The sequence below is a fragment of the Apiospora aurea genome, assembly GCF_038362705.1.
Source record: "Apiospora aurea strain CBS 24483 chromosome Unknown utg000001l_segment0_segment0, whole genome shotgun sequence".
Classification (NCBI taxonomy): Eukaryota; Fungi; Ascomycota; class Sordariomycetes; order Amphisphaeriales; family Apiosporaceae; genus Apiospora; species Apiospora aurea.
This window is the reverse complement of record NW_027117388.1, coordinates 528812-551494: the sequence shown is the minus strand read 5'-3', so window position 1 is coordinate 551494 and position 22683 is coordinate 528812. Positions and strand designations below refer to the sequence as shown.

At 56.0% G+C, this 22683-nt stretch overlaps 9 protein-coding genes across 9 annotated transcripts; 2 read left to right on the top strand and 7 right to left on the bottom strand.

The window, feature by feature from the left end:
- Positions 1 to 306: 306 nt before the first annotated feature.
- Positions 307 to 2191, bottom strand: PG986_000197 (cytochrome P450; the record flags this gene model as incomplete). The annotated part of the gene is made up of 3 exons (XM_066836419.1): positions 307 to 764; positions 836 to 1988; positions 2048 to 2191. 3 exons carry the CDS (start codon positions 2189 to 2191, stop codon positions 307 to 309), a joined length of 1755 nt encoding a protein of 584 aa, XP_066705312.1.
- A 149-nt stretch (positions 2192 to 2340) lies between these two features.
- On the top strand, positions 2341 to 4883 carry PG986_000196 (general amino acid permease; the record flags this gene model as incomplete). Its single annotated transcript, XM_066836418.1, has 8 exons — positions 2341 to 2696; positions 2761 to 3053; positions 3110 to 3193; positions 3251 to 3382; positions 3444 to 3798; positions 3892 to 4104; positions 4176 to 4344; positions 4416 to 4883. 8 exons carry the CDS (start codon positions 2341 to 2343, stop codon positions 4881 to 4883), a joined length of 2070 nt encoding a protein of 689 aa, XP_066705311.1.
- A 759-nt stretch (positions 4884 to 5642) lies between these two features.
- Positions 5643 to 6630, bottom strand: PG986_000195 (uncharacterized protein; the record flags this gene model as incomplete). The annotated part of the gene is made up of 4 exons (XM_066836417.1): positions 5643 to 5844; positions 5976 to 6041; positions 6116 to 6146; positions 6228 to 6630. The coding sequence occupies 4 exons, from the start codon at positions 6628 to 6630 to the stop codon at positions 5643 to 5645; spliced, it is 702 nt and encodes a 233-aa protein (XP_066705310.1).
- A 1960-nt stretch (positions 6631 to 8590) lies between these two features.
- PG986_000194 (uncharacterized protein) lies at positions 8591 to 10402 on the bottom strand (the record flags this gene model as incomplete). The annotated part of the gene is made up of 1 exon (XM_066836416.1): positions 8591 to 10402. One exon carries the CDS (start codon positions 10400 to 10402, stop codon positions 8591 to 8593), a length of 1812 nt encoding a protein of 603 aa, XP_066705309.1.
- Positions 10403 to 11330: 928 nt separating this feature from the next.
- Positions 11331 to 12566, bottom strand: PG986_000193 (uncharacterized protein; the record flags this gene model as incomplete). Its single annotated transcript, XM_066836415.1, has 1 exon — positions 11331 to 12566. One exon carries the CDS (start codon positions 12564 to 12566, stop codon positions 11331 to 11333), a length of 1236 nt encoding a protein of 411 aa, XP_066705308.1.
- Positions 12567 to 14376: 1810 nt separating this feature from the next.
- Positions 14377 to 16228, top strand: PG986_000192 (uncharacterized protein; the record flags this gene model as incomplete). Its single annotated transcript, XM_066836414.1, has 5 exons — positions 14377 to 15053; positions 15118 to 15577; positions 15633 to 15728; positions 15786 to 15880; positions 15940 to 16228. 5 exons carry the CDS (start codon positions 14377 to 14379, stop codon positions 16226 to 16228), a joined length of 1617 nt encoding a protein of 538 aa, XP_066705307.1.
- A 294-nt stretch (positions 16229 to 16522) lies between these two features.
- On the bottom strand, positions 16523 to 17265 carry PG986_000191 (arsenic resistance protein ArsH; the record flags this gene model as incomplete). The annotated part of the gene is made up of 2 exons (XM_066836413.1): positions 16523 to 17132; positions 17192 to 17265. 2 exons carry the CDS (start codon positions 17263 to 17265, stop codon positions 16523 to 16525), a joined length of 684 nt encoding a protein of 227 aa, XP_066705306.1.
- A 641-nt stretch (positions 17266 to 17906) lies between these two features.
- Positions 17907 to 19392, bottom strand: PG986_000190 (transporter MCH2; the record flags this gene model as incomplete). Its single annotated transcript, XM_066836412.1, has 4 exons — positions 17907 to 18061; positions 18114 to 18207; positions 18277 to 19167; positions 19270 to 19392. Coding segments are annotated over 4 exons (1263 nt in total), but the record flags the coding sequence as incomplete, so codon positions are not given.
- A 1192-nt stretch (positions 19393 to 20584) lies between these two features.
- Positions 20585 to 22504, bottom strand: PG986_000189 (uncharacterized protein; the record flags this gene model as incomplete). The annotated part of the gene is made up of 1 exon (XM_066836411.1): positions 20585 to 22504. One exon carries the CDS (start codon positions 22502 to 22504, stop codon positions 20585 to 20587), a length of 1920 nt encoding a protein of 639 aa, XP_066705304.1.
- Between the last annotated feature and the right edge of the window lie 179 nt (positions 22505 to 22683).

Genomic DNA, 22683 nt, shown 5'->3' with positions numbered 1-22683 from the left:
TTAATTCCTTGACTTGGGCCTAGTTGAACTATCTTTTTTTCTTCTTCCTACGTAATAACCCGTTGTGGGCGTATCAAAGACATCAAAGCACTGAGACAGCCTGCGACAGCGGCTTACCGCCGTCACTTCGCAATCGTCTGCCGTCTTGGCTGCATACCCCAAGTCGGGGGGCTCCATCCCAGTGCCCAGCGCGATTCGTCGGATCATCCGACAACGCTCTAGATTGGACTAATCCCACATATCGGTATTTGGCGGTGACAGTTCATCGAATTCTGAGATGTGCATGTTCTAGCAACTAAAACAGCCTCATGCAGTCTCGTATTTGCCCGACCCAAAGCGCACATCATCGGGCTTCGCCGGTGATTCCCATCCCATCTCTCCACCGCTCATTCCTTGTAGTGCTGACGAGTCCTCTTCTCCGCCAGCGCAAGACACTCCCTGCGCGACACCTGCATCGCGCGGGACTAGCTTGACCTTGAACTCGCGCGGGATGGCGACGAGCGCCGTCTTGAACTGGTTGTAGTCCACGTAGTCCGTGTTAGGCGGGCTCGACTCGCTCGCCACGATCTTGTACGACGCCAGGATGCGCACCAGCGCCGCGTAGAGAAGCCGCGACGCGATGTGCTGGCCCGAGCAGGCGCGCGAGCCGGTGCCGAAGCTCAGGTGGCCCAGGCCGACGGCCTCGGACTCGACGGGCGGGTCGAGGGCTTTCAGCCACCGTTCCGGATCGAATATGCCGGCGTCCGGGCCGAAGTGGTCGGTGTCTACGTAAAACAGGTCAGCATAACCGGCCACTACATAGTAACAGACTGCCTTGTAATACAGAGATACATACCGTGGTTGCCAGCTTGTGCATTGATCAGTATCATCGTTTTCGGTGGAATGACAGCCCCGTTCCAGTTGACTTCAGTGACCGTCTTCCGCGGAAGACTCATAGCACTAACGGTATAGTACCGTCCGGCCTCCTTAACAATCGCATTGACATACGGAATCTTCTCTTCCACAAAACAGCTAGTCCAGGCATCGCGCACGTCAGGGTAGTGGCGTTTAATATCCTCGTACGCGCGATCCTGCCAGGCTTGCCCCTCGGGGGTCGACAGCGACCCGAGACATGACGTCAGCGTCCCGGGGATGGTCTCGAACCCGCCCGAGACAAGCGAGAGGCAGATCGACGACACCTCGACGCCCGTCAGCCTCGTCTCCTCGTCCTTGAGGATGGCCGCGGCGATGCAGGGCTTGTCAGTGCTCTGCGCGATCATGTCGCGGACCTTGCCGAGCAGCAGGTTCAGGTAGGCGTCCCGGCGGTCCCGCAGCTCCTTGGACCGCGCGGTCTTCTCGTTGTTGGGCAGGTAGCGCAGGATCGGGACGTAGTCCTGCAGGTTCTCGGAGGCGCTGCGGAGGAGCGAGATGGCCGACCCGACCTGCAGGATCTCGCGCAGCAGGTCGTCGTAGACGGCGTCCATGCGGATGCCGTAGCACAGGGTCAACGTGGTGTTGAGCGCATACCGCTGGATGTAGGGCCGAACGTCGATCTCGACTTCGCCGGATTGGCTGTCCTTTTGCATGTCGCGCACGATGCAGTAGCTCTCCAGGTCGAACATGGGGTAGTAGTTCCTCAGCGCTGGCCTGCCCAGCGCCGTTCCCGCGGCTTTGCGCTTCTTCTTGCACGACTCGTCCCAGGGCGAGGAGCCGATGGTGAACCCCTGTGTGCTACTGATCACGCCGTGGAAGGTGTACAGCTTGGGGCGATCGATGACGGCATTCTGGTTTCCCAGTAGCATCTTTTTGCAGTCATCAAAGGAGTTGACCACCACGGCTCTGGTGTTGCCGAGCTTGATCTGAAAAGCAGAATGTCCATATTGCCGCCACCACTTCTCGCACGTTGTGGCGTGGTCTTCGCCGAGTTTCAGCAGATGGCCAAATACCGGGACGGCGCCGGGAACCTCTGGTAACCCCTTTATGTGAGGAATGTCCGTGGCATACCCGACCTATTAGATAGCCCTGTCAGTATTCCAGTCCCACTTGATAAAAGGGGTCAGACTCTTACATGGTATATCAGGGCTGGTAAGACTACTGCAGCGAAAGCTAGGATTATGGGAATAGCGTTGGTTTCTGTCAGCAGATTGCCCAGCTGCAGCTTTCCGTACTCCAGCGGGGTGGTCATGTCCACAAGCTTGGAATCCATGGTCATGGTTAATACCCCTTATTTACATATCAAGATGACGACGTTTTAGATCAGCTGTGTTGCGAAGGATTGGATCATGTAGGCGTCTCAATGATCATTATGTGCATCCCCGGTCAGGGGGCCATTCACCCAGTTGCTGCACTGGTAGATACGGCATGATCGGACCATGCGACGATAGCATGGTCTGGAAGATGGAGTTGGAGGGCATACAATCTGCCTACCCCGCACCGAGTTCTACAGCAACGCTATTGGCGATCATTCTGTATGGCACGACTCCGATCAGTGCAATTGCAACCACCCCTCGGCCGCTGGTCCGACACGGCCGGGGGCTTGTTATCAATCAGGCACGAGCTGGCCCACTTGACGGGAACGCAGTTCCTCCTTATCAACCAGAAGCTGGGGGTGTTTTGCCTAATTGGCCAATTCAGGTCTGCCAAGGTGACAGGGGCGCGAAAGCAGGATTATCCACAATCCAGACGGCTTCATCGCCTTGTGCTGATATCGTCTTGATGTACATAGAGACTCGCGCTTTCGTCTTCAATAGTACTGCATCGCATCCTGTGTTTGGTTGGCAGACTCTTAAGGCAGGCTTGCATCTTTGCCCGAAGACACCACAGTCGGCAGCGATTGAAAGCGGCCCAATCTACAACTCATACCTCCGGCCATGGCCGACACCGAAATTCGCGAAAGGGGCCACCGGCCGAGTCTATTAACGACAAGCACTCGGCCGGTGTCGGTCCAGGCGGAGCTGGTTCTGACATTGCAGAAGGAGTGGCTGCCGACGTTACCGCAGGCTCCCAAGCGTTGCACCGTAAGCTGCGAGCAAAAGAGGTTCAGCTGTTCGCCATGGGGGGAGCCATTGGCACTTGTAAGTCGAGCCATTAATCTTCGAGAGATGTATGCTGATAATCCGCCATCCTGCAGCATTGTACGTTCAGATGGGGTCCGCGCTGCCCAAGGGCGGTCCGGCGGGTTTGTTTATTGGCTTCATCATTTGGGGTGGGATCAGTAAGTCATCCATCTTGATACTGAAAGGAGCGAAATGGCGACTGACTGTTTCTCCAGTGTGGGCTGTTAATGAATGCTTTGCGGAGATGGTGAGCTATATGCCGATTCCATCGCCGTTCATACGCCTCGCCGGCGAGTGGGTGGACGGAGCTCTCGGATTTGCAACGGCTTGGAACTTCTTCCTAAACAGTACGTAATACCATCTACACCTCCGTTTTCACTTCATGCATCGGCACTCACAATTGTATAGTGGCATTCTTGGTCCCCTTTGAGATCGTCGCGATGAACATAATGATCACCTTCTGGACTGACAAGGTCCCGGCCGAGGCCATCATTGCTGCCATGATTGTTCTCTACGCAGTCCTCAATGTCATCTCCGTTCGGTACTTCGGCATCTCCGAGTTCTATCTCTCGATATTCAAGGTGTTTCTGATGCTGGGCCTCTTTGCCTTCACTTTCGTCACCATGCTGGGTGGCAACCCTATACATGACCGTTATGGATTCAGATACTGGAAGGAACCTGGAGCCTTCGCCGACCATCTCTCTCCGGGAGGCACCGGGAAGTTCCTCGGGGTGCTTTCATGCGTCTACCAGGCCAGCTTCTCGTAAGTATACAAATACTGCACCGCACTTATAGTCGCACACTCTTTGAGCAGCAGCCGAATAGGGTCTAATAATGGTTTCAACCGATAATTCAGGATTACCGGCCCTGAGTATATCTCCATGGTCGCGGCGGAAACGGAGAATCCGCGGAAGATCCTGCCACCAGCATTTCGGTCTTTCGTCTGGCGCATCCTAGTCTTCTTTCTTGGTTCGGCCCTTTGCATGGGAATCGTCATCCCGTATAACGATGAGACATTACTTGGAATTCTAGGCGGCAAGGTCACAGGCTCAGGTACAGGTGCGGCATCGTAAGGCCTCCAAAATCCCGCATATTCTATTCTTCTGAGGCCCCTTCATGCTAACCCACCCACTCCGATAGACCTTACGTGATTGCTATGGGAAGGCTCATGATACAAGGCCTGCCGCACTTCGTCAACGCCCTGATCATGACCTCCATATTCAGCGCGGGTAATGGCATCCTCTTTTCCGCAACCCGGACCCTGCACGGCATGGCACTGGAAGGATACGCCCCCGGTTCTTCTCCTGGTGTACCAAGGGTGGAATCCCGCTCTTCTCGCTGCTACTGGCGCTGTCCTTTAGCCTGCTCGCGTTTCTGCAGGTCAGCAGCTCCTCGGCCAAGGTCCTGACCTACCTCGTCGACCTCGTCACCTGCTGCCAGCTCATCAACTACGGCTGCACGGCGCTGACGTACCGGCATTTCTACTCGGCGATGGAGAGACAAGGTATCAGTCGCGACGCGTTGCCGTACAGGGGGCGCTTTCAGCCGTATACGTCTTACTTGGCCCTGGTGGGTACGCTGTTCATGATCTTGGCAGCGGGCTATGACCTGTTTATGGACGGGGGCTGGGATGTCATGTGGTTCTTTTTGGACTACGGAATGATTGGGTTCTTCGTTGTAGCTTTCTTGTCCTGGAAGTTCGCCCTCAAAAGCACTTATGTCAGGCCGGGCACTGCCGACCTCGGCATTGGTGGTATGCGGGAAGAGATTGACAGTTATGAGGCTATGTATGTGCCGCGGCCTGAGAGCAAGATGAGCCGGGTCTGGAATATCTGGATAGCGGAATGAATACCCTAGCATTCCATAGAAGGCGATTTGGGCGAGGGCGGTGGTATTGTCAACTCCCTTTCCGCTTGTCGATCACCGGTCTTATTATCAGTATTCGCTGAGGCCCGACGGATAGACAATGCCCAACCCCGCACTCTGAAACGGTATTGTATACAAGGCCATCCAGGGATTTCCAGCACTGAAACATAGCACCCCATTGGTTTGGCAATCCAGAAGAAGCAGCTTCTGCAGCTCGACGTCATGAAGATACCTGAATGAAGTTCTCACCGCTGAGGGGCTCAAGCCCTACTAAGACAAGCGATGATTGCTCGCTCCCCGATTCGTCCGCTTTAGGCATTGTTGAGGCTAGTTTAGACCGCGCCAAGACAACGCTGCTTGGCGGCCACTTACTGGGCTGGTTCAGAGTCTCTGAGACAGTCTGCGCTCCTGCTTTGCCGTCCCAATCAATTCGTCCGAGTGCATGCAGGAAGGCCTTCGAACTCTCCGAGTCGCTGGCTCTCGGCCTCTTTCTGAATAGTGATCGCCTTCGACCGAAAGGCCAACGAAAAATGGCTGACGCCATTGCGGTCTTCCAGCAATCGCACCAGACTCGTACCAGAGGCAAATGTCTATATAAGGATGATGGGATTCCTGTTTCCATTGACCTTTTCTTCTCCATCCAGCACTCATTCCAGTTTTATCCCCATCCCGTCCCTTCCCTTCCCTTCCCTTCCCTTCCCTTCCCTTCCCATCTAATCCCATCCCTCCCCATCCCATCCCCTAGTCATTCTTTTCACCATGTACAAGGCCCTCTCTCTCGTTCCTTTCCTGCTCTTGGGCAGTAGTGTCCTGGCCGCACCTCAGGCAGGCACCACGTCGAGATGCACCCGAGACACCTGTCAGGCCGTGGTAGCCCGAAGCGGCAGCGCTGACTGCGCGACTGTGATCCAAACCACCGTCACGCCGTCGACCCGTGTCTCCACTGTCACCACAACCCAGACCCAGACCAGTCAAGTGACCCAGACACTTACGGGCACCCAGACCAACACGGCGACTCTAGTAAGCAATATATGAGAGAGACATCGCCTTCAAACGCTCGGGACAAATACTGACTGGCGTGATAGACCACCACGACCGGCACTACTACTTTGGCGACCAGCACGACTACTACCACTGATACTGTCATAACGGTATAGTTTAATCAGCTGCTATTACGGAGGGCATAATACTGATCCAGTTCCCATCAGACTAACAATGTCGTCACCACCACGACTGCGATCGCCACTGTGACGGTATGTTATCAATTTCCACTCCTTGAAACGCTTGTTTTTCTTTCCTTCTTTTTGCTCGGATTGGTTTACTGACTACATATCAGTCTACCACCACCGAGATCGACACCGTCACTGTGACCGTGACTACGACAGGGGCGATGAAGAAGCGCGCTGCTATCACGCAGGCCGTAGACAGGAGACAAGCCCCCATGACCGTCCCGGCCTATGCGACCAGCGCCTGCGGGAACTTCAACCGGTTCTCCAGCGCTTGCCGATGCAATGGCGCGTCTACCACCACCATCACGGCCCCTACTCCCCTCAGCACTACGACCGTGACATCCAGCGTCAACTTCATCCGCACGATCCGAACCCGAACCACCTTGACCATCACCGGTGGAACGGCCACGGCGACCCAGACCGCCACTATCACCTCGACGGTCACGAGCACGTCGACCACTACTGTCACTACCACTGTTGACGCGGTACGTTTGCGACATTATGACAATGATGGCTGCCTGTCGTTTATCGACGGACAAAGTTTATTGATGTACCATTGAGTGGCTGAAACGAGCTTGACTGACTAACGGACTGTGCTACAGACGAGCACCGCCACCTCGCTTACGACAACCACCACCGGAACTACTACGACGACGGCTACCACCACTGCTACCACAACCACAGGTCAGTAGTTAACTATCCATTCCTCTCCCTTCAGTTGACCGGGCTTCCCTCCTTTCCGACAGCAAATGCTAAAAGTATCATACAAAAACAAAGAGTCGCCTGGGATGAAAGCCCGAAATGTACACACCCGTACTAACTTTCCCTACTACGTTACAGCTACCCCGTCGCCTACCCCGTTCTTCCTGATGTCTCAAGGCGGTCCCAACGACATGCAGTACGCTTTCCTCAACGGTGACGACCCCGCCACCCTCCAATTCGTTCCCGATACCGACGACGCCAACGTCTTCACCATCGACAACATGCAGCACCTTGGTAGCTTCGGCCTCTTCGCCGACACCCTGGACGCCAACGACCAGCCCGGATACGTCCTGTACTTCGACACTGCCGACACCATCGCCCAAGAGGGTTACGTTTACCTGACCTGCTCCGCCGCCCCCACCGGCGCCGGCCCCAGTCTGCTAAACTGCACGTTCAGGAACGGTGTAGCCGTCTTCCAGAACTGCCCCGATTCGCCCGACGTGATCGTCGACACCGTGGTGGACGCTGGCTGCACCCAGTTCCAGTTCGTCATCGTGCCCACCGGGGACCTAACCTCCTAGAGAACTCCTTGCGTAGTGGATAACCGCTTGGCGCAAACAGCTTTTTGTTTAGTAGTGCGGCGGGTAACACTACCTGGGAGTCCTCGAAGGGGGGCTGTGGTTTTGGAGCACCTACCTTCATCGTCCTGCCAATCACGGCACCCTGGAGAGCTCCCTGCCTGTTGGACAACCGCTTGGTACGAACAACTTCTTGTTTATTAGTGCTGCGGGTAACACTATCTGGGAGCTTTTACAGGAGGCTATTGTTTTGCAGTAACCACTTACTGGAAATACGACATCTTAGAGGTTTCCCTGCCTGGTGGACAACTGCTTAGCACAAACAACTTCTTGTTTAGTAGTGCTGCGGGTAACACTACCTGGGAGTCCTCGAAGGAATCTATTGGTTTGCAGCAACCACTTACTGGAAACACGACATCCATACCGTGAATGGTGGGGGGACCGAGTGTGGGCACTCTCTGGGCGTGGTCGTTAGGCCTGATTGGAACGAGGCCTGTCAAATGGTCCCGTTGTTCTTGTTATCCTTCTCGTCACTCTTTTTACCCCTTCTTGTACCGCACTTACTTTTTCCGCTTTGTACACACCGCTTGCCTTACCAGCAAGTGTTTATAATAAGCCTAATACTCTCATTACTCTGGAATGAAAAAAGGGGGAGACAATGGGTCAAATATTACAGCTCTATCTATATTTAGCTTTAATATGATAGCGGGAGATGGGAATCTCGCAATGTTTACCCCGACATCAAGTTTTGCACCTGCATCGCGAAAATGCATTTATTTTGTTCAAATCGCAACAAAACGGCGGTGGGGCTTTGGAGCCTAGACGCGCGAGGGAGAGGAGGCCACGTTTGCGAGACAGCTTAGCTTAGGCTGAGGTCATGCAGTCTTAGTAGATCTAGTTAGGATGGCAAAGATAGGAGGATGCATCCTTAGATTGAATAGCGCAGCATTGGGGACAGAAGTCTGATAGCAATTGTTCTCATACTACACCTGTTCACAGTAAACCACTATCTTGCGGAACTTCCCCGACGCCATAGCTGCTACGGACCCAGGTGCTTGCTTCAATCATTTTCTTGGGAGCCTATGAATACTTTGGCATATGCACATGGCTCTTGTACACTTGGAATTTATAATTATCTCGCTAATCGCTAACTATTACATCTATGCTAAGTACACATGTATCATACCGGGGCCATCCCATCCTGCCTAAACAAGTCATGCATCGAATACTGATCATCCCCCCTCGGCCGCGTCCGGTCGCCCCCTCGTTGCCCGTAGATACTGTGCCTCGCGACGGCCGCGCCGCCCGTGACCAAGTTGCTCGGATCCATGTAGTCGAACGCGGGCAGCCGCTGCCACGCCCCCGTGCGCACCGCCTCGAGCAGCAGGACCGCGAGGAGGAACGCGTTGACCCCGAACACGGCCCAGATGTACAGGTCCTGCCCGACGGCGAGCGCGGTGCGCTTCACCCTCGCGGGCGTCGCCTCGCGGAAGCCGCCCACCATGAGCTGCGCGCTCGCGTACCCGACGAGGATGTCGTCGATCATTGACGTCACGGCGTTGGTCAGCCCCGCCAGCGTGGCCTCCTCGGGCCCCGGCGGCGGCTCGCTGCTGGCGTGGGCGGTCACGTAATCGCCGATGCTGGCGTTGATAGAGTTGCCCACGAGCGAGACGTACAGCGTCGTCTGCGCGTTGGAGATGAGCTCGAACTGCCGCGTCGCCGCGAACGTCAGGTTCTGCGTGTCGAAACCGGCGCCCTCGTCGGGCACGGGCACGGGCACCGCCGGCAGCGGCGTGACCGTGATGTTGCGGTCGGCGAGGCCGATGGTGACCTCGAACACGCGCGGGACGTACTCGAACCGGCACTGCGTCGCATTGAGGTTTCCGTAGGACTGGCCCGCGGCGATCGCCAGCATCCGGCGTGGGTCGTCGTCGGAGGGGGTGTGGGCCACGCCGATGGCGACGATGGTGTTGGGGGTGTGGCCGATGTAGAGCGAGTATTCGGGGTCGCGCGGTCGGCTGTTGGGGAGCATGCCCTGGGCTATGTACATGCTTTCCGACGTGCGCAGCGGATTGAGGACGAACTTCGAGCTGGTGTTGTACATGCAGGCTACGTGGGTGTCGTAGCCCACCTCCCGGTAGGTGTAGGTCTCGGCCATCCTGTCTTCGAAGATGGACTCGTCCAGCAGGCCTACGGCGGCACCTACACCGTACGACCGCCCGAGGTAGGTGAACTGGGAGTAGTCGATTTTCGCATGGCGCCGTACCCCCCCGTCTATGGTTGTCGCGGATGCAGCAGAGGTAAGTATGCCTCCCTGCAACATGACCCCAACGGAATAGGTGAATAGCCCTTTATTCGTCCTCATGGTCGGACCTGCCAGCTCAATCTCACTCGGATACTCCTGGAGGAGACTCGAATTACGGTAGTGCGGTATCGTCACCATCGCGCCACTGATGACAGATGTGGTGAGAGGGGTCATCGCACCTGCCCACAGAGCTGACTGGGCAGCCATAAGGATGAGAAAGGAGGCCAGTAATAGGATATACTTCATCGGTAGCCCCATCGACATGCGTGACGAGCATAGCCCAATCCAAAACCGCACGACATCGAAGTGCACTGGGTGCTTCTGGAAGTATATCCTGGTGGCGTAGTTGATGAGCTTGCAAATGACGCCGCTGAAGACAAGTCCCAGCAAGTTGGCCAAGACCTGAATGGCGAGTTGCACGGATGCACGGTTGCTGACAATAACCCGATAAAGATCGTCTGGGACCGTCCAGCCCCTTTTGTTGGCCGTGACGAGCAGAATGCTCAGGGCTGTCGTGATGATTAAGCCGTAAAAAGGACCATGTTTGTCCAGCAAACCCAGGAACCTTTGAGTAGATTGGGGGCGAGAACCCGATGTCCCGTCGTCGTCGTATCGCTCGTAGCTCGATATGACGGATACTCTCGCCAATCTCTTGGACATCAGCCTGACCACTCCCGGTGGGGCCATGGTTGGTTCAGGGTGGTATCAGGTGCGTTCGGATCCCAGATCGAACGGCGGCGTGCACCTCGCCAAAACCAAGAAGGCGAAAACGAGCGACAGATGGATTTGCATGGTCAACTCAGCACTGCCACGACGGGGGTTTATGAACTGTGCCTTTTCCTTGCAGTGGGCTCCATCCTCGTCGGTGTTCAAATTTCGACAACAACCAACAAGCCAATAGGGGCTTTGGCTTATTCGGTCGCTGGGGCGCCTCGGACGCCAAGACGAAGTGTTGTCCTGGGCGGCTAATGCACCAATGGAGAATCGGGTTTACCCCCAATTCGACCCCAAAAAATACAGTCGGCGTCCAACTTTCTGCCGATGGGAGAGGTTGTGATTGGGCGTCAACCGTGAGTATGCTTCCGAGTAAGGACTTTTGCTCGCATTTCGGCCCATTCTTACCATTGTATACGACAACTCACACATGTTTCAGGCCTTGATCCGGCCAGCTGCGTCCACAGGTCGGTCCGAGGCTGGTTGTGGGCGCGCTTAGAACCGATCACCTCGGAACGATCGGGCGGCTCAATTGGGGGCTCCTCAGACTGTACGGAGTAGCGTGGCAAGGTAAACTGCCAAATTGCTCGAGCTAGTGCGAACGGTTCCTCCCCCCCTACCTAATACTGCTATTTTTATCCATCTTTCCTCCACCTCTAAATGTCAATACTAATATAGGTACATCTATGTAGGCCAATAATAAAAAGAAGAAGAAAGGTTGTCCTTGCTCGAATGGCGTAAAGGGGGAAATAGAGCATAATTAAATCCTATCAAGTATCAGAACGCATCCCCAAGGTCTCCATCTTAGTGAGCCTTCCGTATCAAGCCGTTTTTTGCAAGCATACCAATGGAATCGATAAAGACCATTCCCGATATACGTAGGTTCCCACAGGAAAGCTGTCTACCATGCAGCCTCCAGAACCTTCGCCTCCCGCCTCCCTAGCCGGTTGGTCCCGCAATCCGCGCTCTCGCACCACGAGATGCAGCGACTACGTGGGCCCCAGACGTCCACATCGCCGTAGGACAACGGGTCCAGCTTCGCCAGATGCCTCGCCCCCGGAGTGTCGGCAACGGGAACCCGCTGCCAGGTCTTGAGTGCCAAACGGAACTTTCCCAGCTTACCGGGACCGGTCGATTCCACCCGGACACGGCGCAGATTTATTACGCAGTGGCAGGACCGGCATTGGAACAAATAACCACTGACCTCACGCAATTCTCGGTTTGTTTGAACCTGTTGTGGTTCTCCGCTGGTGCGGCGAGTCCAGAGGCCGGAGATCGCTCGGCTGAGACGGAACAGTAGGTAGGGGTTATCGAGCCGCAGGTGTGGGCAGATATACTGGTACTCGGCCGTCATGCAGAACGTCCGTACGGCGCTCAGGTAGTCTTCGCCGAGGATGTGCCCCTTCCGAAGGTCGGGTGAGTCCGGCAAGAGCCGCGCGTACGAGAAGTAGGACCCGCCCATATCGTAGAATATGGCAGCACCGGCGGAGTTGCTTGGGACCTCGCACTCGGTACAACGAAAGAAAGGCCGGTTGTGCATGGGGGTCGGCTCCTGGAGCCATTCAGAGTGCCCCCTGACGATTTCCGCCCAGTCCCGCTTCTGATGTGGACACAGCCGGACAGATCCGGTATGGGCGAGACAGCGGTCCCTGGGGGCCCAGGTGACGGGATCCCTCGGGAACAGCATGGCCCCGTGGTACTCCTTGCACCCCATGCAGTAATTGACTTTAGTTAGAAGCCATTTGGCGTTCTGCACGAACTGCGGCTGCCGCCTGAACTCGAGGCACTCTCCGCAGAACAGATCCTTCCGAATCAGTGGAAGCAGGCGCCAGAGCGTGGGCAGCCTCAAAGCGACCGCCAACATCACAGGCGAAAATCGCAACGTATCCTTCTGGTGGTTGCTCTGCAGTATGGCGTGCCATCCGTGTCCGCTCACCGTGTTTTGCCTCAGGGCTTCTCGAGCAATTCGGAACAATCGGTAGGTGCGGTCCCTGCAAATGGCGCGGAGACGGCGCGAAGATTGAGCGACGCAGTAGAAGCTGGCAAATGACAGTCGACTTAGAATGCCGAGGATCAGCTCGTCGGGTAGGCCCTCGATTCGAGACATTCTTGGCGTGTAATCATCGGGGCTAGCCATGCTGGGCCACTAACGGGAGAGGCAAGAAATGGCATAGTAGGGGGGGGAAATTAACATACGATATGAAAATATATAAAGCGGGATAGGAGAAACCTCCGTCTACGGTTTGATACGATAAAGTTTGGAATTACCTTGTATGAAAGAATGGAGATAAATAAACTCTCTCTAAGAAGAGACCCAGTGCCCAATTGCCGCCACACAAAATACTAAACCATAGCTCGCGCGTACTATGGCGGTTGGCAAGGGCATCACTTATAAGATCTGGTAAAGTTCTGGCAAGCGTTACGATAGAGGGGAGTGTCCCACATAGCTAGTGAGAATTCATTATCATTAAAACCCCATTGGGCACTTTGCTGTTTGCCTTTGGTGTATATCATTATAGAAAGCATAAGTAGTTTGACTGATAGGACTTTCTAGCAAAGGAAGCCGTTCATGGTCTCGTGTGGCTGGGAACAGCTTGCTCGACGTGTGAGTTCCCAATAGATCACATGCGGCCACTCTACAAGGCTTGATTGAAGCAGATGAACCACAGCAAAAACTGCATCTCCCTAGCTACGGTGCTACGTCCATCATGTCAAAGATTGTCCCTTAATTGGTCTCGAATTGATACCGGGTTGTTTATGCATAGTGGCAACACCCACCCTGTCGGTCGGTCGGACGAAATCTAGGATACTAAACAAATGCGACCCAATGAGATTCGAATTGAGTCGCCCGATCTAAACGTTATTTTGACGACGCTTTCGATGTGCACGTCAAAGCGCAAGGTCGAGGGACGAAAAAGGGGTGGACCCCTTTTTGGAGTACCCACAACGCTACCGATGCAACCATCATAATAATAAGCCTTTAACGGCATTTTTCATTCACCTTGTTAGATCGCCTGCATGGGCAATTTTTCGGTTGGTTAAGATGTAGAAGCGATTATATTCCACCGTCACTCGCGACACCGCCATCCCAACCAATGCCATGCATCACAGTCACCGGGGTGTCAGTCACACAGCAACGAACACCATTACTGTCATTGACAGCTCATTTCCAATGATGACAGCATAAACACTGCATTGAAAACAAAGTAGGCATTGGTGATTAGCCAATCATCGATAGCCAGCTTTTCCCGCGTGACACGCCTCGGGCACAAGTCTAATGCAAGAGCCATTGCGGCAGCGACTGCCAAGCATGTGGCTGCATGATCGATGATGGGTCGCTCTTATCGGCCTCGAAGCATACAGGGAAGGGACAGCGGGAAGATTTCCCGGTATCGGAAAGTTTCTGCTAGTCTGTTGTTACTACATCCATGTCTAGTATATCGACATGCTTCTGGATCTGAGCTTAGGGGGAAGGATAATAGATTAAACGTCTTGTCAGGGGAGTGTAAGGAGCAGGCTGCCAACAGCAAAGACAGCAGTCGGCGCCATCATCAGCCACGAAAGAATGAATTGTAAATATTTTCGTGATTGGCTTGCAGCATGCCGAATGGTGTCTAGATTTCTGGTTTTCGGGCATTACTTCGGCGCTAGAAAGCGGTGTGGTAGCACAGTTTTGAAAAGTAAGGTGCGGGCCCTCCCGGGTACTGAGCTGAGGAGGGGGACCCTGTCAGAGTAGTCAAATCTCGAGGTCCGACCTTGGCAAATATCGATATCGTTGCAGCTGGCCGGATACTCTTTGGGCCGAGGTACCGGGTCTTTGAATACAAATTTGCCAAAGGAACCGCGAAAGAATGAATCCGTAGATTCCGTTTCTCCTATACAGTCACCCTATCAACTCGTACCCGAAAGTACACCTAAATTTCATTCGCCCCTGAAACGCCATCCATATGGCGAGACAGATTCTCACTGCGGTTGCTGTGCTAGCCGGACTGCTTGCAGTCTTTCTCGCGGCCTTGGGCGGACGCAACGGCGCGGAGAGTGAAGTGGTGATCGACTATGGCCCTGGTCAAAACAATACGGTATTGTTTCTAACCAACAGCGAATATGGCCTGAGCAACGTCCACGTGGCAACGGCGCAGTCCCTGATAGAGAGGCACCCTCACGTACGGGTTCATTTCGCCTCGTTCCCCTCAATGGCCCCGCGGATCGCGCGAGTGTGCTCGCTCGCCCGGGTGCAAAACCCGACCGCCCCCAACATCACGTTCCACGAGCTCAGGGCGCAGACCTACGCCAAGGCCGTCGAGCAGAAGGCCGGCTTCATGAACCTCTCGAGCCGATGGTTCGAGCAGGGGCCGGGACTCCAGGCGTACCCGAAGATGGCCACCATGATCCAGGGCATCATCGCGCCGTGGGATAGCGACGCGTACCTCGCCCTATACGAGGAGGTCCAGGAGCTGATACAGATCGTGGACCCGGCCGTCATTGTTCTCGAGATTCTGCTCAACCCGGCCACGGACGCTACACGGAACGCCGACCGGCGTCACGTGTTTATCAATCCGGGTAGTCTATCCGATCAACTGGCGTTTGAACAGCCTCACGGCAAAGGCTTCTGGAAGTACCCCTGGTATATCACACTTCGCGAGGCCTATATCCACCATCTGAATGCTGACCCAAGTCTCTATATTTAGCATGAGTAGTGACATGCCGTTCCCCGTACCATGGCACCGCATCCCAGAGAACGTCTTCCTTGTGTCACGCTTCATCTACTCCGTCTTTATCGTGCCGCAATGGAGAGGCTATTACTCCCAGCTGAAGAAGTTCGGAATTCCCTCGACACCGATTTTGCGCGACGGCAGGGGACTGTACATGTCCCCTCATATACCAGGGGCCACCCTTCCGCTCGATGTCATCTCGAAGAACACGATGGGCACGAACTCCATCGTCTTGAGGTCGGCCATGGCGGCTCATCAAGACCCAGAACTGGCGAATTGGCTGGAAAGAGCACCGACACTGCTTATCAATCTGGGTAGTGTTTATAAATACACTGAAGAAAGTGCGAAGTCAATGGCTCAAGCTATCCAGGCCGTTCTTGCCCAGACCAAGGTCAGTGGCACCTTCACCTCCTTTATTCACCCGCAGCGTTACCCAGTACGAAGTCACTGAATAGTAACGGGTAATGATTTGGTGGTAACTACAGGTCCAGGTACTCTGGAAACATTCTCCCGACTATGAGTATGGGGACGACTTCAAAGTCCCCCTGGAAGGCTATGTAGCAGAGGATAGGGTACGGGTCTCTTCGGTAAGCGCCACCGCATGCTTACAAAAATGACCAAGCTGTTAATGCTTTCCCTTATAGTGGCTGCCGACTGATACTATGGCTATGCTCGAGACGGGGCACATTGTGGCTTCGGTTCACCATGGGGGAGCCAACTCCTACCACGAGGCCCTATCGTAAGATTAACCCCCGAGCCCCCTTAAACCGCTGGACCCATTTTGACACAGTGCGGGAGCAGTGGTGGCGTGCCCCATGTGGTTTTGCCGATGTGGGTGGACCTGTACAACTACGCGGCGCTCGCAGAGGTGACGGGCGTGGGCATATATGCCACGCGAGGTACGGCGCCGCACTGGACCGTCGAAAACTTGAGAAAGGCCTTCCTGGACGTTGTGGATGGACCGAACAGTGCGAATATGCGGGCAAAGGCGCAGCATATTGCGCAGCTCATGCGCAAGGAGCCGGGGAGCCACCAGACCGCCAGGGTGGTTGCTGATTTGGCGGCTCACAAGTCCGTGGAGAATTGAGCATGTGGACGCGTCAAGACTCGTGTGGAAAAGAGTTCCATTGAGGGTGTGGCTGAAAACGGAACGCTTCGAACAACAACGAACAAATGTGAAGGTGAGAACCGGGGGCTGCAAATCGATGGCCGTAATACGTCGTCTTTGTCCCTGTTTATCAGTGTCTATGTGTAATATTCAAGCGATATCGCCAGCTTGCCAACACAGTCAACCCAGTTGTACATGACGACTCCGCGGATAATATCTAAATCTAGTCCCTGCAGCATGAAGTCAGTCACTTTGCTAGAACTTGAGACCATACTACTTCAAGGCACTGGCAGCAAACACCGTCGTGGCCTTAGCAGCGGCCTCCTTACGCTCGCTGTATCGATCCGCAAACAGCTCGAAGTGCTGCCGCATAACAATGGTATACTTGACAAACTCCTCCATACAATCGACCAACCGATCGCGGTTCCCGCTCGGCAGCAGCCTCGCCGCGCCATCCCCGCTCCCGCCCTCGTCCTCGAACTGCTTGTACGCCGTCGGGATGCTCGACTGGTTCGGCACGACGAACATGCGCATCCAGCGGCCCAGCACGCGCAGGCTGTTGACCGTGTTGAACGACTGGCTGCCGCCGTTGACCTGGACGAGGGCCAGCGTGCGGCCCTGCGTCGGCCGGACCGAGCCCGTCGAAAGCGGGAGCCAGTCGATCTGGTTCTTGAACACGGCCGTCAGGTTGCCGTGCTGCTCCGGCGAGCACCACACGTGCCCGTCGCTCCAGAGCGAGAGCTGCCGCAGCTCCTGCACCGCCTCGTGCTCCGCGGGCACGGAGTCGCGGATCGGCAAGTTGGACGGGTCGTAGATGCGGACGTCGCAGCCCAGGCGGTGGAGGATGCGGGACGCCTCGAATGCCGCCAGCTTCGAATAGGATCTAGTAGGCGATCTAATCAGTTGACGTCACTTATCGTGTTGGTTGCTGGTGTCTCTCACCTCTTTCTTAGGCTCCCATACAAGACAAGAATTTTGAGTCTCGAGCCCGTCTTTACCACGTCCTCGCGCGCCATGGCTGTTGCAGTGTCCAGTTCCAGCTCCTCAACCCAGTCGGCGGCCCCCGGTTGGGGTGCTCCAAGAACGGCCTATACTTTGCTCTGATTGTAGCATCGTCCTGCTCCGCGGACAGGGAGATAGGCGAGGAATGGTATGACGGCATGCCCATGTTGGTTCTTGTCCGGGCAGTTGCTTTGGGCCTTCGCGGAGGCAAGGGTTTAACTGACGTAGACGTGAAAGAGCCGCGACTAAATGGGAGACGAAGACGGTGTCGTTTAGAGAGAGTAACTGATAACAGAGCCTTCATCGTCCACGATGAATATGAAAGTCATTGCAATCCAGACCCAGATCCGATACCTGCGCTGGTCCCTATTTACATTGGACTTTCAGGGCCCCTCTTGACTCATATTCTCAACAACTGACTATAGGCTAGTCTTGAATTTCCCATAGTCGAAGCTAGAGCTGCGTAGTGGGGCGCCAGACATTCATGGACCAATTATATAAGGGGCATGACAGCACCCTGGCATTGCGCAGGGATGCTGACGCGTGCAGGATACCTCTTCTTCGCAATCATCTGTAAGCTTGCTCTAGTTCAAGCCCCAATACATAGATACTATACTCTCATGGGGGACAGAATTTGGCTGTCGCAAATCGCCGATCAAGAAGTATTTGTTCTCCTTCGTCTCACTCTCCACAGTTCAACCAGGAAGAGACTTGCTAGTATATACGATATCCCAGCGAACGTCTGCACGTAGATATACGATCTTTTCCCAAACTTAGGTCTTCTGAGCGCCAGAGCTATCACTTCCGCAACTGCGAAACCTTTTTAGACCAACATTCCAGTAGTACGGGGGTCACAGCTTACATAGACACGGCGCCACGACGGTGATCCACACCACACTCAGGAAAGCGGGCAGCTCCTCCAAGCCGACAACTTCGGCAGCGAGGGCACCGATGACCTACGCTCGAGATCAGCATGACAGAAACAGGGCAATACTCGCAAGGAGAAGACATTGTTCTAAGCTCACCGTCCAAAATATACCCAAGATAGCACCGCTGGTGGTGGCGAATACACCAAGGACAGGATAGCTAGTAAATGGTAGCCAAAGCCCAAAGACCAAGAGGCCACACGCAAAGGTCAGGACCCCCGCCACTTTGATCCTGCCGAGCCGGTCGCTGGCAAACCCGATGAGAGGCCGTCCCAACGCGGCCCCCAAATTCAGCAGCGCCGGGATCGCCGCCGCGTCCTGATCGGACCGCCCTATCGTCTTGGCGTAATCCGAGAGCGAGAACATCAACTTAATATACCCAAACATAAGCACGAAGCTCCATCCCAGCAGCAGCTGGGCTTCGTATGAACAGCGGACGAGGCCGAAGTTGAACACACCGCCGTGCCGAGCAGCGATCGACCGGATCTTCCCGTCGTCCCGCGAGCGCACCAGCAGCGTCGCGACGAGGTTCACGACGAAGACGACCGCGGCCGTAGTGCGGAGCGCCCAAGCGTACCCGATGCGGTCCAGCATCGCCTGAGTCGCGAAGCAGACCGCCAACCCGCCGACGCCGGACCCAGCCGCGCAAATTCCGTTGGCGAGGCTGCGCCTGCGGTCGAACCATTGGGGTACGACGGCCGTGGCCGGGATATAGATCAGGCCGATGCCGACGCCGACGCAGAGGCCCTGCGAGAGGTAGAGGTGCCAGACGCGGTGCGCGAACGAGGCTCCGACGAAGCCCGCGGGCAGGAGCGCGACGCCGAGGAGCATGGGGGCGCGGACGCCGTGGCGGCGGGCGAGGAGCGCGGCAGGGGGCGCGATCAGGAGGGCGAAGGCGAAGTTGAAGCCGCCGATGAAGGCGTAGTCCAAGGGCCGGGCTTCGCTGAAGAGGCTGTGGGAGAGGTAGTGGCTTAGGTAGACGCTGTAGGACTGGAAGTAGCAATAAAAGTATCAGCCGAAAGATATCTTGTTCTTGCAGTGGATGTCTAAATACGCATGAACTGAGTGAAGGGGTGGGTGAGAGGGTCGAACCGTCGCGATTCCCCAAGTGAAACCATTAATAAGGAACTGAGCCGCAACACATATCCAACCATATCCGCCATCGGGGGCGGCATGGATGGCCGTGTTACTCCAGTCGTTGCTACGCCATCTCCACCTTCAAGATGTAACGACGAAGGCGTGGTAGAAGATTCGTTCAGATCTTCGCAAGCCATGCTCTGAAAAATATTGACGGAAACGAGCAGGTATCTAGTAGAAAAAAAGGGAGTGAGTGTCTATGGTCGCCTGAGGATGTAGCTTTGATTTTGGCCACTATTGCTCTTTGCAGCAAGACGAGAAATGACGTGGAGTTGAATTTCCTGTCGTGTCACCGGACGTGCCTGATTGGTCAGAATATGCTGCCTTTTCTCATAGATAGTTACATACCACAAAATCATTCAATGCACCACCAACGAGGGTCTGGTCATGCTTCTTTATTGGTACATATTGGACGGTTTATCCATTATATTCACTTTCCATTTATAGAATGAAAGCAGTATTGTGGCCGTGGCCTGCGCGCCGAGCCTCCCGCACTCGTTCCACCTCCTCTCCAAATCCCGTATGTACGCCTGTCTCCGAGCACGAGAGTTGCGCTGGTTCCGGCGCAGTCTCGCTTTCTGGTGCATATCGCGTCAGGGCGGAGTTGGTTCCCGCAATGCCAATCAGGGGTAAACCTGGATCATACCTCAAGAGCCCTTGGGCTGCTGGGTGTCTCGGCCTGGCCAACACGGCACGTAACGGGCGCTTTCCCGAGATGCATTCTGCTCGATGTATCCCCTTGATGGCGACAACGCTGCCTCTGGTATAAGTGCTTTCCGCAAATAATCGATAGGTCTATTTGTCTAATCATAAAACCATCGCATCTCGTAGGATAAGCATTTTGCCCAATGGGATAAACATTACACCACGGCACTTAACATCCCCTAATGTGTAGGCGTGGCATAGCATGTTGAAGGCAGCGCTGTCGCCATTGAGGGAATAAGAATGAGCTGATGTTAAGGGTATTTGTATAGTACAATGACGAGACTTGCGGTGACTTTTCGGCATATATCTAGGCGAGATACACGCTTCAGGCGGCCGTCGGAGTTGACGGAACCACTGGCTCGGCCTTGGGTAGCATGTATCTAACGAAGTGTATGCGACTAGCAGCTGACGATTTCCCCGCAGATGGATGGACTAATCAAAAATTCCCGGTGACAATACCGTAAGGCAATGCCCGGGGTAGCTGTCCCCAGCGTCCACTTTGCTTTGGCCGACATCATCAACAAACTTATAATACCACAAACGAAAAGAACAGGTACGAACAGCTTCACAGGCGGCTTGCGACCTTCACCGGCTCAAGAAGGCGCTGGGGCACCGGCACATGCACCGCCCTCAAGAACTCTGCAAACCCCTTGCCCAAGCAGTCCAACCTGGCCGAGCTGCTGACCCCGCGTCCGAGCGCGCCGTAGACCACGAAGTGCACAGCGCGGATCTCGGGGAACTCGACCCGCTCGATGTAGTACGAGGCGTCGTCCCAGTCCTCGCCCATCATCTGCTTGATCCGGTCGCGCGTCAAGAAGCTACGAAGCCATTCCCACATCTCGTCGTTGTGGCCAAGGCGCGCTCGCGGCGTAAAGCCCACGTTGACATTCGCGCCCTTGTCGCCGGATCGGGCCAGGGCCACGTCGCCCAGCGGGGCCATCTTCGTCGGGCCGAAGGTGTCGAGGGATTTGGGGGCAACTGGGTCGTAGTTAAGTCTCGGCGCTAGAGGCTCCGTGATCTGGGACGCGGCAACCTCTATCTTCCTCGCAGCTGTAGGCGTAGCGCCATCGCTGACGTCTAGGAAGTTGACACTTTCGTGGAGTCGGTCCTGCCTCACGACGGCGGGGAAGTAGCCTAGGAACGGCACCGGATTCGTGATGAGCCGCCAATCAAGCGTGCCGCCCATGCCCGGGAAGTGCTGCATGAAGTTGTAGGCCCAAGCAGCAAAGACCTTGCGCACGGCGTCAGCAGTCGCGGCCTGGAGGAAGATACGAAAATACGTCGTAGCCTTGAGCTGGCTCGCGGGGTTCGTCTGCGGCACGCCGACGCGCTGGAATTCGAGCACGTCGATCTCGGACTCGCACTTCCATTTCCTGAGCTGGTTCCGCACCTGCGCCTCCAGCATGTCGTACTTCTGCGGCGTCGCGTACCCCACGGCGTTGACCGTGTGCTCGCCCTGGTACCCGCCCCGGTAGAACACGGCGAGCTTGGTCGTCGGGGGCGGCGGGTAGCCCCTGGCGCCCGAGACGCGCACGCGGCCCGCGCCGGCCTGGCGGACCGCGACGTGCGTGAGGTCGGCCTTGACGTCGCTGTTCAGGTACACGTTGCCCTGCAGCTCGTACAGCAGCTGGCACTTAACCGTCTCCGCCGCGACGACGCCGCGCAGCGTCTCGTGCTTCGTGATGACGCACTCGCCGCCCGCGTCGATCTCGGCGATGGGACACCCGATGTCCAGCAGGTCGCGCCCGACGTCGTACTCGTCGAAGCCCGCGAAGTTGCCGCCCGTCGCGTAGTAGCTGCACTCGATCAGGTGGCCGGCCACCAGCGCGCCCGCCAGCCGGTCAAAGTCGTCGTCGGCCCAGCCGTGCCACCACGCCGCGGCGCCCATGACCGGCGACGCGTCGGCCACGCGGCCGCAAATAATAATGTCGGCGGCCGCGTCGAGGCCGGCCCGGATGGCGCGGCCGCCGAGGTAAGCGTTGGCCGCGACGATCCTCTTGCGGGGATCGTCGAGGAAGCCGTCCGTGCCGTCGGCGAGCTTGACCTCGGGGTTCGCCGCGTCGAGGTGGGGCAGGCGGCCGCGCGCGTCGGGCCGCAGGATCTGCCTGACGTCCGGCAGCAGGTTGTCGCCCTCGACCCACGCGATCTGGAGCTTGGCCGCGAGGCCGAGCCGGCGGGCCTCCTCGGCGCACTGGATGGCCAGGCCCTTCGGGTTCAGCGCGCCGCCGTTGATGACGATCTTGATGCGGCGCTCGGCGGCTACCTTCAGGGTCTTCTGCAGGCCGTCCCAGGCGCTGGCGACCCAGCCCGGGTGCGTTCCTTCCGCGTAGGCTTCGGCGGCCTGGGCCAGGTTGGCTTCGGCTAGGTAGTCGCCGGTGATGACGTCAATGGGGCCCGACACGGCTTGCTCGTACATGACGTCGCCGGGATCAACGGCGGCGCCGCTGCAGTTGCCTATGCGGATGGGGCGTCGAGGCGGAGCCATGTTGGATGCGTGCTTGGAAGAGGATCTTGTTCGTAGCTTAAGGGGCGTACGATGAGTTTCTGGGTGGGAGGTTGGTTGAGGTGGTCCGTTCCGTAACACAAACCTTAAGCTGGGCCGTTCATGTGGCTGTTTCACAAGAGCACAGTTGCTGCCACACTCTTGACCCTCTGGTGATACCA